This window comes from Eumetopias jubatus, unplaced genomic scaffold (genome assembly GCF_037043125.1).
Source record: "Eumetopias jubatus isolate StellerSeaLion01/CBP00866 unplaced genomic scaffold, mEumJub1_p1.0 scaffold_15, whole genome shotgun sequence".
Taxonomy (NCBI): Eukaryota; Metazoa; Chordata; class Mammalia; order Carnivora; family Otariidae; genus Eumetopias; species Eumetopias jubatus.
Genome location: NW_028274821.1, coordinates 87981574 through 87995699, shown reverse-complemented (window position 1 = coordinate 87995699; position 14126 = coordinate 87981574). Strand labels below are relative to the sequence as shown.

General features: G+C 47.5%; 1 protein-coding gene across 1 annotated transcript; it reads right to left on the bottom strand.

Moving 5' to 3' along the window:
* Window positions 1-657: 657 nt before the first annotated feature.
* SET (SET nuclear proto-oncogene) lies at window positions 658-8537 on the bottom strand. Its single transcript, XM_028107839.2, has 8 exons — window positions 8104-8537; window positions 6508-6565; window positions 5712-5854; window positions 5263-5366; window positions 5044-5157; window positions 3929-4099; window positions 3694-3840; window positions 658-2459 (listed from the first exon to the last, which is right to left on the bottom strand). The coding sequence occupies exons 1-8, from the start codon at window positions 8174-8176 to the stop codon at window positions 2436-2438; spliced, it is 834 nt and encodes a 277-aa protein (XP_027963640.1). The 5' UTR covers window positions 8177-8537; the 3' UTR covers window positions 658-2435.
* Between the last annotated feature and the right edge of the window lie 5589 nt (window positions 8538-14126).

The window sequence follows — 14126 nt, the reverse complement described above, 5'->3', positions numbered from 1 at the left end:
TTCCAATACACACTTGCCTAAGGGCCAGCCCGAGAACTCTTGCAACTGGACAAAGTGCACTTGCTACTCTGTAGCACTTTCCAGTACTCACATTGCCACTTGCCTGCCTCACAGCCCAGCTCACTCCTTCACAGGATTTGCAGGCACATGGGGATCTCAATAGTTGGAAGTTACCTTTAAGGGCTATTTTTTTTTTAAATCACCTTCTCAAAAGTAAAGGAACATCTTAAGATTGGTTATTAATTGTGACCTATTACAACCTGACAGCGCTCTGATCTCACCAGCCCATAAGAAGTCAGTTTTAGTAAGCTGTTAACTTTTGAGAAACAAAAATTATAGGCCTACTTAATGAGTAATAATTCAAGCTACTAGGGATACTTTGCTAGCCCAGAGTCCTTTAAATGTTGAGACTTCGATAGGAAAATACTCAATCCCTTCAGGAACTGACTACATTCCAAAGAAGTTTCTTTTCGATGACCTTTACACCTACCCTTTCATACCGACATGATCTCTGCCATACTGTACAATTTGAAGAGCAGTTTCCCCCCCTCCCCAGTCACTATGAACACAAATCACACAGAAAAACTTCCTTATGATCTCAATCCAAAAGCAAGTAACATGTCTCTACAAAACAAGGAGAATGACCCCAGTCAAAAAAAATCTTTATGTTCCTTTATTGGAGCAAGATTCCTGACCAGTATACAGTGATGTATTACTAAACAAGACCTGTGCAGAAATTACATACTATCCATCTAGACAGGTTTTCATTACACTTTGCCTATTGATGGAATAGTTCCATTTATAAACTTTTATACATCAAAAAGCTTTGAATTTTGACCAGGCTGTCCATTAATTCATCTCTGAAAAAGTTAAGTGGCATTTAATTTTAGCTACTATAATTTACAGCATTAAAAAGCTTATGCATTAGGCAGCTTCCCAAAATGGTATCCTATGCACAATGGCATTTAGCAGAGCAGGGCCCGGCATCTCACCCGGATTCACACAGACAGGCCTCGCTGGAGAGCTATATGCTAAATAGCTAGTACTTTGACACAAAAGTACTCCTGAGTTTCTTACCACCAATACGGACTTCTTACTCTGAGAGTCTGTCTTCTTGGCCACATTTCATAGTACCAACGAAGACATGCCAGTAACTGCCTTGTGTGTAACTTGGCATTAGAGCACCAGGTCTGTCTGATGGTGGTGGCAGGCACTATTATTATATCCAGGTAAATAAAGGCCCATTTTTAAAAATGCCAATTTGAGACACAAATCAAGGGCACAACATAATCAGAACTGAGTTTTGAGCAATCTGGTATCCTGACTGATGTGAAGATTTCAGAAACTGACAGCAAATTGTACCCACGATGGCTCCTGGCTTTGGAGACATTACTACATTGATTCAGATCCCTTTCTCAGTCCACAGAGCCCTGAGGTCACCCTGCAAAGTGCGTATCAAAAAATACGGAGTCAGGGTAACAAAGTTTGACAATACGTTATACAAGTCAAACTTGGAAAATCATATTAAATACACCTGTTCTGAGAGAAAAGCATCAAATCCTTTGTGTACACATTTAGTTTTATTGTAACAAAGCAACTTGTACACTTTTAACGTTTAAAACTGAGCATCATCTTTCCTTTCCAGTGAAACAAAAAGAAAATTTAAAAATAAACAGGAACAAAATTACAATAGAGAATGTCAATTCCAAATAAGATCCTACAGGTTCTGCTGATTCTCCCATCGAGTGGCAGGGCTCAAGTCATCATTAGGAGAGAGTTTTATTTTAAAAGTGTCATCTTAAACTGCAAGGATGTCCGTTAAACATCACAATTAAACATGCCAAAGGAGAAGCCATGTTGTCAAAATGCCCACTTAACCCACCCAAACATCTCAAACCCACCCTTTGCTGTCCTTCTATAACCCCATTTTTTTAAGTTTTTTTTCTTTTTTTTAAACAAGAGAAAGTAGACAGGTACATGTTGGTAAATGCTAACTGTCCATATTCACATAGAGACACAGTGTAATCTCTGAGCCCAATATACAGAGAAAGGAGGAAAAAAGCTAGAATTCTATGCACTACTACACAGGGGCCTAGCACCCTCCAGCTTCCAGCAGAGCTAAGGGAGCAGAAGGTTTTTCTTTTTTCCCACAGAGCACGGTGGTGTTGATTCCATAAAGTTTTTGTTGAGACAGGAAGGGATAAAAATGAATTTGGAACAGAAAGGGGTAGAGATTCTTTTCCCACTGTATTCTGCTCAAGGTATTTCCCCCCAAAATAAGTTGAGAACCATGGTATAAAGGGAGAGAAAAGAGACTTCAAAAAACAGGGCGAATGAGCACAAGAGGAGGAAAAAAAAAAAAAAAAAAGACGGCAACTTGCTCCCAGGGACTGAAGAAAATTAAAAAAGGAAGGTTGGAATCCATCAGTGTTCCATTAGTCATCTTCTCCTTCATCCTCCTGTAAGAAAAAAGTGGGCAGTCAATCTTCAAAGGTTAATTCTAAAGTCATTCCTCAACATTCCAACACTTACGGACTTCCACAGAACAAACTACCACGTTACAGGGACTTGTAATCTTATAAGCCTACAAATCCGTCTGTAACAAATCTCAACTGCAAGACCCAGTGATATTGTTTCAGGTAAATTAGTTAACTTTTCAGCACTCACCAAAATCACTCATCTCTTTCACACCAAATAACAGAAACCAAAAACCAATCTATCTCAATCTCACTGTAAGTTTTTTTTTTTAAGTATTTTATTTATTTATTTGACAGAGAAAGACAGAGCGAGAGAGGGAACACAAGCAGGGGGAGTGGGAGAGGGAGAAGCAGGCTTCCCGCTGAGCAGGGAGCCCGATGCAGGGCTCGATCCCAGGACCCTGGGACCATGACCTGAGCCGAAGGCAGACGCTTAACGACTGAGCCACCGAGGCACCCCTCACTATAAGAATTTTTTTTTTAAAGATTTTATTTATTTGAGAGAGAGAGAGAGAGCACATTGAGAGGGGGGAGGGTCAGAGGGAGAAGCAGACTCCCTGCTGAGCAGGGACCCCCCCCCCCCGATGCGGGACTCGATCCCGGGACTCCAGGATCATGACCTGAGCCGAAGGCAGTCGCTTAAGCAACTGAGCCACGCAGGCGCCCTCACTATAAGAATTTTAATGTTTGTCCAAAACATGCAAATCTGTTATTTAGAGATCTCAGAATTTGACCAACGGCACGGCATTATCAGTATCACCTTCATTAAGTACTGGCCAGGGAAGGACAGGATGGAGTACTAACCACAAAGGCAGAACTAGTTACGTAGTTAAATCACAAACACATGACCTTATTAAAATCTTCTTCCATCCTGTACAATAAAATAGCTTGTCTCATTGCAAATCCATAATCAGCTGGCCAGTTCTATTATACAATATATTTATTTATTTTTAAAGATTTTATTTATTTATTTGAGAGAGAGAGAATGAGAGATAGACAGCACGAGAGGGAAGAGGGTCAGAGGACAGACTCCCCGCTAAGCAGGGAGCCCGATGCGGGACTCCATCCCAGGACTCCAGGATCATGACCTGAGCCGAAGGCAGTCGCTTAACCAACTGAGCCACCCAGGCGCCCTACAATATATTTAAACCCACAAAATAACAAGATAAATCCTTTGAGATGATCTTTTTTTGTACTTAACCAAATTTTCTTTTACCTCTCCTTCCTCCCCCTCATCATCATCTTCATCTTCTTCACCTTCATCCTCATCTCCTTCTTCATCGATGTCTTCCAATCCTTCTTCTTCTTCATCATCATCATCATCTTCTTCTCCTTCCCCTTCTTCATCATCCATATCGGGAACCTTAAAAAAACCAAGAGTTACCTGAGGAACTAATTTTCAAACAAAGGAGACAAATACAACCTTGAATAAAGGTACATTCTCAACTCACCAAGTAGTACTGTAACGGATTTGGCCAAATATCATCTTTGATGACCTCTCCTAACTCATCTGCACCTGCATCAGAATGGTCAGTAAACCAGGTGAAGAAGCTCTCTGGTTCCTCATGCTGTCTCTTCCTGCTGGCTTTATTCTGTGTTTGACTTGAACGTTTCGTCAAATCCTAAATGAAGACAGAAGAATTTTTGATACAGGTTTTCCACACCTAAATTCCCTACAAATTAAGATTTTAACCCAAAACTGGGGGGGGGGGGGGGTGTTTGTAACACTGTATGTTATCTAAAACAAATCATAAAACATACAGCAGGTAAATAAATCCTAGAACTCTTAGGTCTGCAAAGACTTGTCAGATTTGTACAACAAGCTTTTCCTGAAAAAGTACCATGTAAATTTGGCTTTTTTTTTACAAAATTAGTTCCACTTTGACAACCACTACCGTAACACAGTACAATAATTTAACATGGGGGGGGGGGGCCTTGGGTGGCTCAGTATCCGGTGATGGAACTGTGCATAGGGCTCTCTGCTCAGCATGGCATCTGCTTATCCCTTTTCCCCTCCCCCTACTCATGCTTGCTCTATCTCCCTCTCTGAAATAAATAAAATCTTTAAGAAATTTTAGGGGTGCCTGGGTGGCTCACTCATTAAGCGTCTGCCTTTGACTCAGGTCATGATCCCAGGGTCCTGGAACTGAGCCCCGCATCGGGCCCTCTGCTCCGCGGGAAGCCTGCTTCTCCCTCTCCCACTCCCCCTGCTTGTGTTCCCTCTCTCACTGTCTCTCTGTCAAATAAATAAAATCCTTTAAAAATTAAATAAATAAATAATTTTATATGGGTTCACCATTAAAACACAGACAAAAATGTAGCTTGGGAAGTAACAAGCCATTTGAAAAAGCTCAGTCACCAATATGAAAACCAAAAAAATGTAGCCTGTTTCTTTAAAGACTTGCACTAGACTTTGTAACAGCTCCAAGCCATTGTATTTGGCTAGAGTTTTTTACAGTTTAAGGATCTGCATCGAACACATCACCAAAGTGGCAAGTATTGGTAAATGGTTCAACTAAACCAAAATACACAAAATGATACCTTCACCCAACAATTCCTCAAATACCTTTCCAGATTTCCATTTGATTTCGGTGGACTTTGAAGATGGATCACCACTCTCATTCAGATGAAATTCTTTGGAGAGAACTTTATTTTCGAAGTAAGGGTTTTCATCAAAATACTATAATAAAAGATTGAAGAACTGGAAATCAATACAAACAGGTCTTCCAACCAAAGCTCCAATTCATTTCCACAGCGGCAAACAAGAGGAGTTACTGATACTTACAAAATCTATTCTGTAACCTGATTTAATATCTTCAAATTCTGTCACTTCAACTCTTGTCAAATAATGCAGCGCCTCTTCATCCTCCTCCCCAAGCAGTGCAGACACTAGACGAGCAAATTATAGGTCAAATGAGTATTAAACAATTCAAGTGATGCCTTTAAAAATTTTCCAAACTTAGTGAGCATCTTTGATTTCATAAATCCATTAAGTGCAAACCATATGGCTCAGTGTTAGAGCTGTCACTATCTTTTACCAAGTAATTAAAGAGAATTCCAAGTTAGAATATAGTCACTTCTAAAACACAGAAAGCTTTAAATGCAAGCCTCCCCTCTCTTGCGTGTTTTAATCTCATGTAACCAAGATGTTGGACCAAGTTCTCAAGCCAAGTCCCTCCACTCTAACAAGCACAGACATCCCATACCCTGGAATAATGCTCCGATACAACATACCTTGTGGATGGTTGACAAATGTTGTTACCCAAAAATTGGGGATTTTGGCGATCAATTCCGACCTCTTCTGAAAAAATGGTTGGCGGAGTTTGTTATATTTCTGTTCTACTTTCAAAATCTCCTCACTGGCTTGTTCATTAAGTCTGAAGCAAATGAAAAACAATGTTGCCAATGATGGTATTTGACAAATACAAAAATTGCTGAAACTCCAGAATATTAGCTTTCAAAGAGTACAAAGTAATTATTTATAATGACCAAAACACCTAGATTTTTGTAGAGACTCAAGTCAAAACTAAGATGGCAATCTGATATGCTTCACCAACACACTCAATAATTAACAGTTCTTAAAGTGCCCAAACTGATCGTTTTGGTAACATTGTATATTTACATCACCAACTCTATCACCAGGCTAACTGCAATTGTTTCCACCTCAAGCAGATGTTTAAAAAAAAAAAAAAGGTGCTAATAAAGTAACAAAGTATAACCCAAGTGGGAGCAACACTGATGCCATGCTAAACTATCAGAAGTCCAGGCACTGCAATTCAGACAACTTGTAGCCTTTGAAAGCAAACCCAAGTTTTACAAGGTCAATGTACTTTCTTCAAAAACTTTTTGGTTAACATACAAGTCTTTCACAGGAAATTAAAACTGAACTTTCAAAATATTTCCAACTAAGTTATAATCATCTTCACTTAGCCAGTGGATACAGATTTATCTGACCCATAGTTTCAATGACTATCAGACTGTAAGCTGCATCTCAGAAAACTTCTGCAAAGTAAACTACAAAAAACTTTACCTGTCTATTTCATTTTGTACTTCATCAATATGTTCAATTGCTTCTTGCTGTTCTTTTTCTGCAAGAAAAAGGTGTATAGGACTCAATACTAGTTAGAATATAAAATTCGTTTTCCTGATGTTGTTTGTGATGTGACATATCAATAAAAGTTTAAAAAAAAAGAAACTGCCAACTACAAGGCATGCTCTCCACGTGTTCGTGCCTGTAGTTGACAAATTACTTTTTAATTAAGACTATTCACAAATCATGCAATCTGCTAGGCTACTCAAGAATGTTTGCAGCACTTTTTGAAGAGTTTCCTTACAAGAAAGAGTCCAGTTACTAAAGTTTCTATTATGAAAGAAAAGGAATAAACCTTATTCAAAAATTCTTAGTTATTTACCACATTATATACCTGTTAACAGAATGATGCCAGCTGTTAACTCCAATACGGAAACTAACCCAACACCATAACGAAAATGAGGACACCACCTATCTCAGTGGTAGAATCACTTCTTACACAAAGTTGAAAATACTGCTCAGTATCGATTACAATTAAGACATCAGACATGCCTGACAGGTAAGGCCCTTGAATCTTCCGGACCATCGTAAAAACACTGGACTTTACCTTCTTAGAATAAGAACCCTAGGATTCGACCCTGACCTTTCTCTCCCCTCCACCCCAGTTTCAGGCGGGCTTATGAGATGAGGCCCCACACGACTCTGAAGCACACTTAGGGGAGCAAGCCTGAAGTCTGAAAACTATGAGCCACGGAAGGCAGAGGAAGGAAAGGGGTGTGCTATGGAAGAGGTGCCCTTTTGTCCGGTGAAGACTGCAGAACCTACAAAGCTAAGTGGGCGTGAAGGGGCCTGATCGCGCGGTTCATTTCCGGTAACCATCCCGGGTTTTGCAGCCCCCCTGCCGAGAAAGCCTTTACGGCCAAGGCTGGGAGGTTTGCTGAGAGCCATTGTAAAGCCCCTCCGACACGCTGGCCGCCGGGCCAGGTTTCACAGCGTTCTGCCGCGACGGGGTGGCCACCCCACGTGGGAAGTCTGCCCGCGGCCGGCCAGAGCATCCTCCCGGGCGGGCCAGGCCCACTGCGCGGCCGGCCGCGTGCTTCCCCGCGCCCCCACCCCGCCCCAGCTCCAGGCAGAGGTCCGCGCCGGGGGCCGGCCTCCGGGTGCGGGTGCGGGGGCGCCGCCCGCAGGCCGGGCGCGAAGGGGGAGCCGCGCGGAGGCCCGGCCGCGGGGCCGCGTCCGGCCGCACCATGTGGCGGCGGCGGCGGCTGATGGGAGCGAGGCATCATGGCGGAGCACAATAAAGAGAGGCTTCTCGGGAGGGAGGGAGGGGGAGGAGAGCGAGGGAGGGGGGAGAGGAAGGGGGGGGTCTCCTCCGCCCGCGCCGAGCAGGCCGCAGCGCCCCCGCCTCGCAGCGCCGTCCGCCGCCGCGGCGCCACCCCGGCCCCGGCCCCGCGCGCACAAAAAAGGGCGCCGAGGCGCGCGCCGGCCCGTCCGCCCAGCGCCCCCCGCGCGCCCCGAGCCCCGCCGGCGGCCTGCGGGCCGGGCGGGCGGCGAAGATGGCGGCGCGGGCCGGCCCCCGCCTCGCCTGCTCCTCACCTGAGGTCTCGTCGGCCCCGTCGTGGTTGGAGTTGAGCTCCTTTTTACTGACTTTGGCCGCCGGCGCCGACATGGTGCTGCTCCGCGGTCGGGGGGGGAGCGGGGAGGGGGAGAGAAGGGAAGGCGAAGGGGGCGGGCAGCGGCTTCCCCTCACGCCACACGCGCGGGCGCTCGCTCGGTCCGGCCGCCTCCTCCCGGCGCTCGCTCGCTCGCTCGCTCTCCCTCCCCCTGGCTCGCGCGCGCTGCCCTCGCGGCCTGACGACGAGGGAGGGGCTGGGGCGGCGTGCCGGGCCCCGGCCCGGGCTCCTGCTTACGGAGGGGAGGCGGCGGCGGGCGGGCAGGCGGCTCGGCTCCCTCACTCACGCTCCGCGGTCCAGCTCGCTGCTCGCTCTCCCCGAGCCGCCTCCTCCTCCACCTCCTCCTCACGGCGAGGGGCGGGCGGCAGGGCGCAGGCGCGCCAGGCCCCGAGCGCACGCCCCGCCCCCGGCCGGAGAGGCTCGCGCCGCCCCGCCATTGGCTGGAGCGCCGGGACGAGGGGGCGGAGCCGCGGCGAGGAGACACAGGGCCTGGCCGAGAGGCGGGAGGAAGGAACGCCGCGACGTACGGGGCCGGCCCCCCGCGCCGCGCTCCCCTCCCCCGCTTTCCCCTTCTCCAGCCCGACCCGGGACATTTGCGCGCTACGGGCGCGCGGCGGCCCGAGGGGCGGGGCCTCTCCGGGCTGCGCGCAGGCCCCCCGGCGGGCGTGTCACGTGGTGGCGGAGCGGCTTCCCTTCTCCGTGGGGTGGCGCGGAGCGGGGTGTTAGAGCCCCCCAAGAAGTGTAGGCCTTGTTATAGCCTAGCTTCACACCCGGGCCCAGAAATACACCCACCCCGGGCTCGGCGCCGTGGGACACTGCTGGGGCATCCCTCTTCGTGGGTGAAGGAAGGCGACATCTCCATCCTATTTTCCAGATGGGGAAGCTGCCCTTCGGACTCACTCAGGCTTGTTTGCAAACCCCGAAGCTGTCCAGTCCACTTACAAGGCCTTTTCCTGGCTTCTAGTCCAAGCTCTGCCCAGACGGCCGTGTGCACTTGGGCAGGTCACCTTCCCTCTCTGTACCTATTTCTGAAATTATATAATTCAAAAAAAGGCTGACAAAGGGGAACGTTGTGTGATTGGTGACTTTTAGGCAGGGCCGTGCCAAATTGGAAGTCCTCTGAAGGCAGGGAGATGGCCACGCTCATCTGCGCGTCTTTTTTGCCCAACTTGGTGCCTAACGCTTGCAAGAAACAGTGCTAGGAGCCAGTCCCAGCAATAGGAGTAGATCTCATTGAGGGGCACAACTACGCCCGAAGGCGTAGGCGGTGTTAAATTCATTTCACCACGTCAGAGATAGGACCTACAAGACCTGCTTTAGCGGCCAAGACTTGAACCACTAAGTAAGGCCAATGCATTTCTGTTTAATGTTTTTCAGGTAAGGGCGCCTGGGTGGCTCAGTTGGTTAAGCGACTGCCTTCGGCTCAGGTCATGATCCCGGAGTCCCGAGATCGAGTCCCACATCGGGCTCCCGGCTCAGCGGGGAGCCTGCTTCTCCCTCTGACCCTTTCCCCTCTCGTGCTGTTTCTCTCTCTCTCTCTCTCTCAAATAAATAAATAAAAATCTTTAAAAAAAAAATGTTTTTCAGGTAATGCAAATACACCACTGTTCTACTCCCTCTTCCAGAGCCCCAAGAGGTGGACCACCAAAAGCCTGAAATCTCTCGCCTGGGCCTTTGTAAGCAGAATTTGGGGTTGGATTATTTGCCTTCTAGCACTCATGTTTTACTATCAGCTCTTAAAGCTCAAGCAGTGTCTTTAATGTTCAAGACAGTCCATTGGTAGGTGATCGATAAAGATAAATGTTAAATAAATGGCATACAGTCCATGGGTGGAGAATACAAATGTCTTCTTGGGACTCTCCCCCAAACCCAGAGATTCATCTAATCCTTTCCCTCCTGAGCCCAGCTCAATCCCACACCTGTCTCAGTTGTTGGACAGGCTTTTTAAAGGAAGAATTACTAGCACCAGCGATAAGCTGGTAAATGTTTGACAACCATCTCTCAGAAGAGGAAAAAATAAAAAACAAACCACACCAAAACCCCTGATTTGTAGCATTTGCTGATTTTAGTGGTGTATAAATACTCTCATGGCCAATTTCCTGCCGCCACTGTGATGTCACTGAACAGCGCTGAATTAAAACACCAGGCTCTAGTGCACTGCTGAGGAATGTACCCTGGGCCACAGGCTGTGATAAAGTACATGTGTTTTCTCATTTAATCCTCACAAAATACAAGGTAGGTATTAATATCTTCATCACACAGCTAAATCCAACTTTTTTTGATGTGAGTGGCAGAACCACAATTCTAAACCATGCCAGTGGATAACAAGGCCCCTGCCCTAAAACTGTTGTTTTTTTTTTTCATTTTTTTGACCTGACATTTGACATCAGGACTCAGTATATACCTAGACACAAAATAATACTTACCCTTACTAAGTGTGATGTGCCTCTTAATTTTCTACTCTATTTTATTTTCTTTAAATGCAGGTCGCACTCCACCTAATTGATTTTGTGACCCATTAATGGGATAAAACGGTCGGAAAAACACTGTGCTGAGGGCTGCTGTTTTCAGACAAAGCCTGCTTACAGGCTGTGAGTAGCAGTGACCCAGAGCATCTCCTGAGTTCCTGATCTACCTGTGTTTCCCACGCATCCGCAGGGGCTCCAAGTCTCCTTTCCAACCATCCCAGCCCTTAAAACCAACCCGCTCCTCTTCCTGACCTCTCCCACAACACTCTCAAGATGAATGCAGGGAGCACACACTAGGAAGTGGAAGAGAAAGAGAAAGCAAAAGGGCAAGAGTTTCAGTAAACAAGGGAGTGGCATGGACATGCCAAGAGATAATTCACCCATGCTGAATTAGTCACTGTGGTCTCCCCGAATCTAAATCATCCATGAGCTCTGCATTCTCTCCTTGGCCTCTCACCTCCCTCCAGGAATTCCTTCCTCTCCTCTCCTTTCCTCTCCTCCCCAGCTTCCTTTGATGGAGGAGAGCCCTGCAGCTTAAAGATTGGATGAGATGTGGGCATTCCCTGCAACACAGCAGGGTCCCAAGATGACCAGGAAATCTTAGCTAGGATGGCCTTCAAAACCTATCCCCTCCACCTCTCTGAGCCTCCTTTTTGTGATCTGTAAAAGGGAATTATTCACAGCTTCTGTTTTGAGAGCTGATGGATAAAGAGTGTATAGCACTGTGCCTGGCTGACCAGTGCCCAGGAAGTGGCATGAGCTGTCATTTGGTTTTAGATGAACCACCCTGGAGGAGCTATGGTTGTACCTTCTAATCCCTCCCGGTCCTGTTGATTCTCCCAAGGAACTAAACAGAAGGTGACCAGGAGGACTCATCCACATTTTGCTGCTCACAAGTAGGGAAGAATTTACAAGTAGTAAATTTCTTCTCGTGAAGAAGAAATTTACTATCCATCAAGAGCACTGATTATGAGCCATTCGATGTCTTGAGTGTTTCATATCTATTTAAGCCACACAGCAAGCCTAACAGATGGGCTCTGTTGAGCCCATCTTACAGAAGAAGAAGGAAGCACAGGTTATGTCACTTGCCCAGCAAGGTCACACAGTCAGCCAGAGCCAGGTTTCGAACACTGGCTGTCCAGCTTTACCACGGAGGTGGGGGGCATCAGCTGGGCAGGTCTTTTGCATCTCATTTTGAAGGGGATGGGGCTGGGACCCATTCAAGTCAAACTTGACACATCACCCTCAGACCCACTGGAGCACCATGATATGGACTCCTCATCCAGTGCTCCTTCCACAAGCATGGCTGGATCTCAGCCATGTCAGCAAATAAGGAAGATTTATGGGCTCCCGAGCTCTTCCCCTCTGCACTTACGCAGCCTGCTGTCACATTTTCCTAGGGCAACGCTTTCCTGTCTTCTTACTTATAGAGACCCAGCTCCCTCGAAGTTCCCACCAAATCCCCACTCCATCAGAGAGGCCTAATCACACAAACAAACCAGGTTGTGACTGGTTCCAAGCAGTGTGTCTGGAAAACCCAGCCCTCACCTCTAAGTTAACAGTTAATGGGGAGGAAGGGGCAGACGTGAAACAGACAATGACAATGTAATGAGGTAAGGGCCAGGCTGGGGGGTACTCTAAGCACTACAAGAGCAGAAGGGGGCTCCTAACACCAGCAGCTGTGGCTCAGAGAATGCCTGCAAGAAGTGACTTATCAGCAGAAAGCTGCAAGAGGAGAGGAGCACGGGCAGGGAGACAAGAGTGATCCAGGCAGAGGAAAAGTGGTCTTCCAGGCCCTGAGGTGACAGAGAGAAGAGCAGTGGAAGGTGTTGCAGGGAGCAGGAACCTGGAGAGGTGGGCAGGAGCCAGGGGGATGCGGGGAAGTCACTTAGTCGATAGCTCGAGGGCAATGGGGAGGCAAGGGTTTTAAACCAGGGAGTCACGTGATTGACTTTGCTACAGCGGATGGAGGTTGGGGGGGTTGGAGGTTTGGAGGAGGAAGCTGGAAGCAAGAGGAGTGGCAGTAATCTGGCCAGAGTTGTGGGCAGGCAGCAGCCGCAGGAAGGAAGTGGATGGATAGGAGAGGTACTGAGGTAGAACCACCAGGACTTGGGGATTTGTCTGGATGTGGAGAGGTGAAAGAGAGGAAAGGGGTCATGCATCACCCAGCCTCAGGCTGGCTATTGGTGCCACTTGCCAAGACAGGGAACCCTGGAGGAGTGAGTTTGGGAGCTGGGAGACAGCCCACCTTAGGTGCTGGGTTGGGGGCAGGGATGAGCTCCCACATGCTCTAGGTCTCTCAATTTCGCCCCTTCTAGTTTTTTCTTCGCATCACCTAATCCACTCACCCACCCTGGGCTGAAACACTTCAGGGTGTTTGGGGTCATATCTCAAAAGGCATTGGGGGAAAAAAAAATCCCTTAAGTCTCCGATTAAGTGTTGTAGGAACATACCTCCCTTAGGCAAGTGCTGAGATGTCGACGTCTCCTGCAGCTTGGGGGCAGGAGGTAGTCTCGGTTTCTTCGTTTGAGGCAGGAGTGAAGACTGGCGTTTGGGGGCCATGCTGTGAGGAAACTCCACGAAACCAGGAGAGAGTCACGTCTGGAAAAAGCCCTGCTTGCTGGAGCTGCCCCAGGTGGTGGAGGTTTAAATCTACGGGATTGGCAGCCAGGAAGGGATATTTACATGACAGTGGGACACCCACCCCATCCCCTCCCCTAGCCTCATCTCTTCCCTCCCACCCTCCAATCAAGATCAACTTCTTTTAGTTGCTCTCTGCAGTTCCCTATGGGGCATTCTCGGCCCTGGGTGGGCAGGAGGAGGTGTTTCCTGTGGGAGAAATTCTTTCCTCTCTAGGACCCTCTCGGTAGTGACTGGAAATACCAGCAGCCTTTCCTAAATCCTCTAGATAGGCAGACCTGCCCCCACTGAAAACTTGCCGTCGTCGTCGTCGTCTTCTTCTTCTTCTTCTTCTTCTTCTTCTTCTTCCTCTTCTTCTTCTTCATTTTTTTTCCCCTTTGGCCTCTAGATTTAAACATGCCCTTGCCTTACCTCAGCCTGGAACATTCTTCAGGGCCATTAACTTCACCTCCATCTCCACGTCTGGCTAACTCCCACCCAAATTCCAGGTCTCAGCTCAGAGATGTGAATGAACATTGAAATACAGGATTCCCAGTCAAGAATTACAAAGGAAGGGGCGCCTGGGTGGCTCAGTTGGTTGAGCGACTGCCTTCGGCTCGGGTCATGATCCTGGAGTCCCGGGATCGAGTCCCACATGGGGCTCCCTGCTCAGCAGGGAGTCTGCTTCTCCCTCTGACCCTCTTCCCTCTCGTGCTCTCTATCTCTCATTCTCTCTCTCTCAAATAAATAAATAAAATCTTTAAAAAAAAAAAGAATTACAAAGGAAGAGGGAAAAGAAGGTGCCCTTGAGAAGACTTGGAGCATTTCATTCTACACTCATTTTGGATAAAGACAGGAA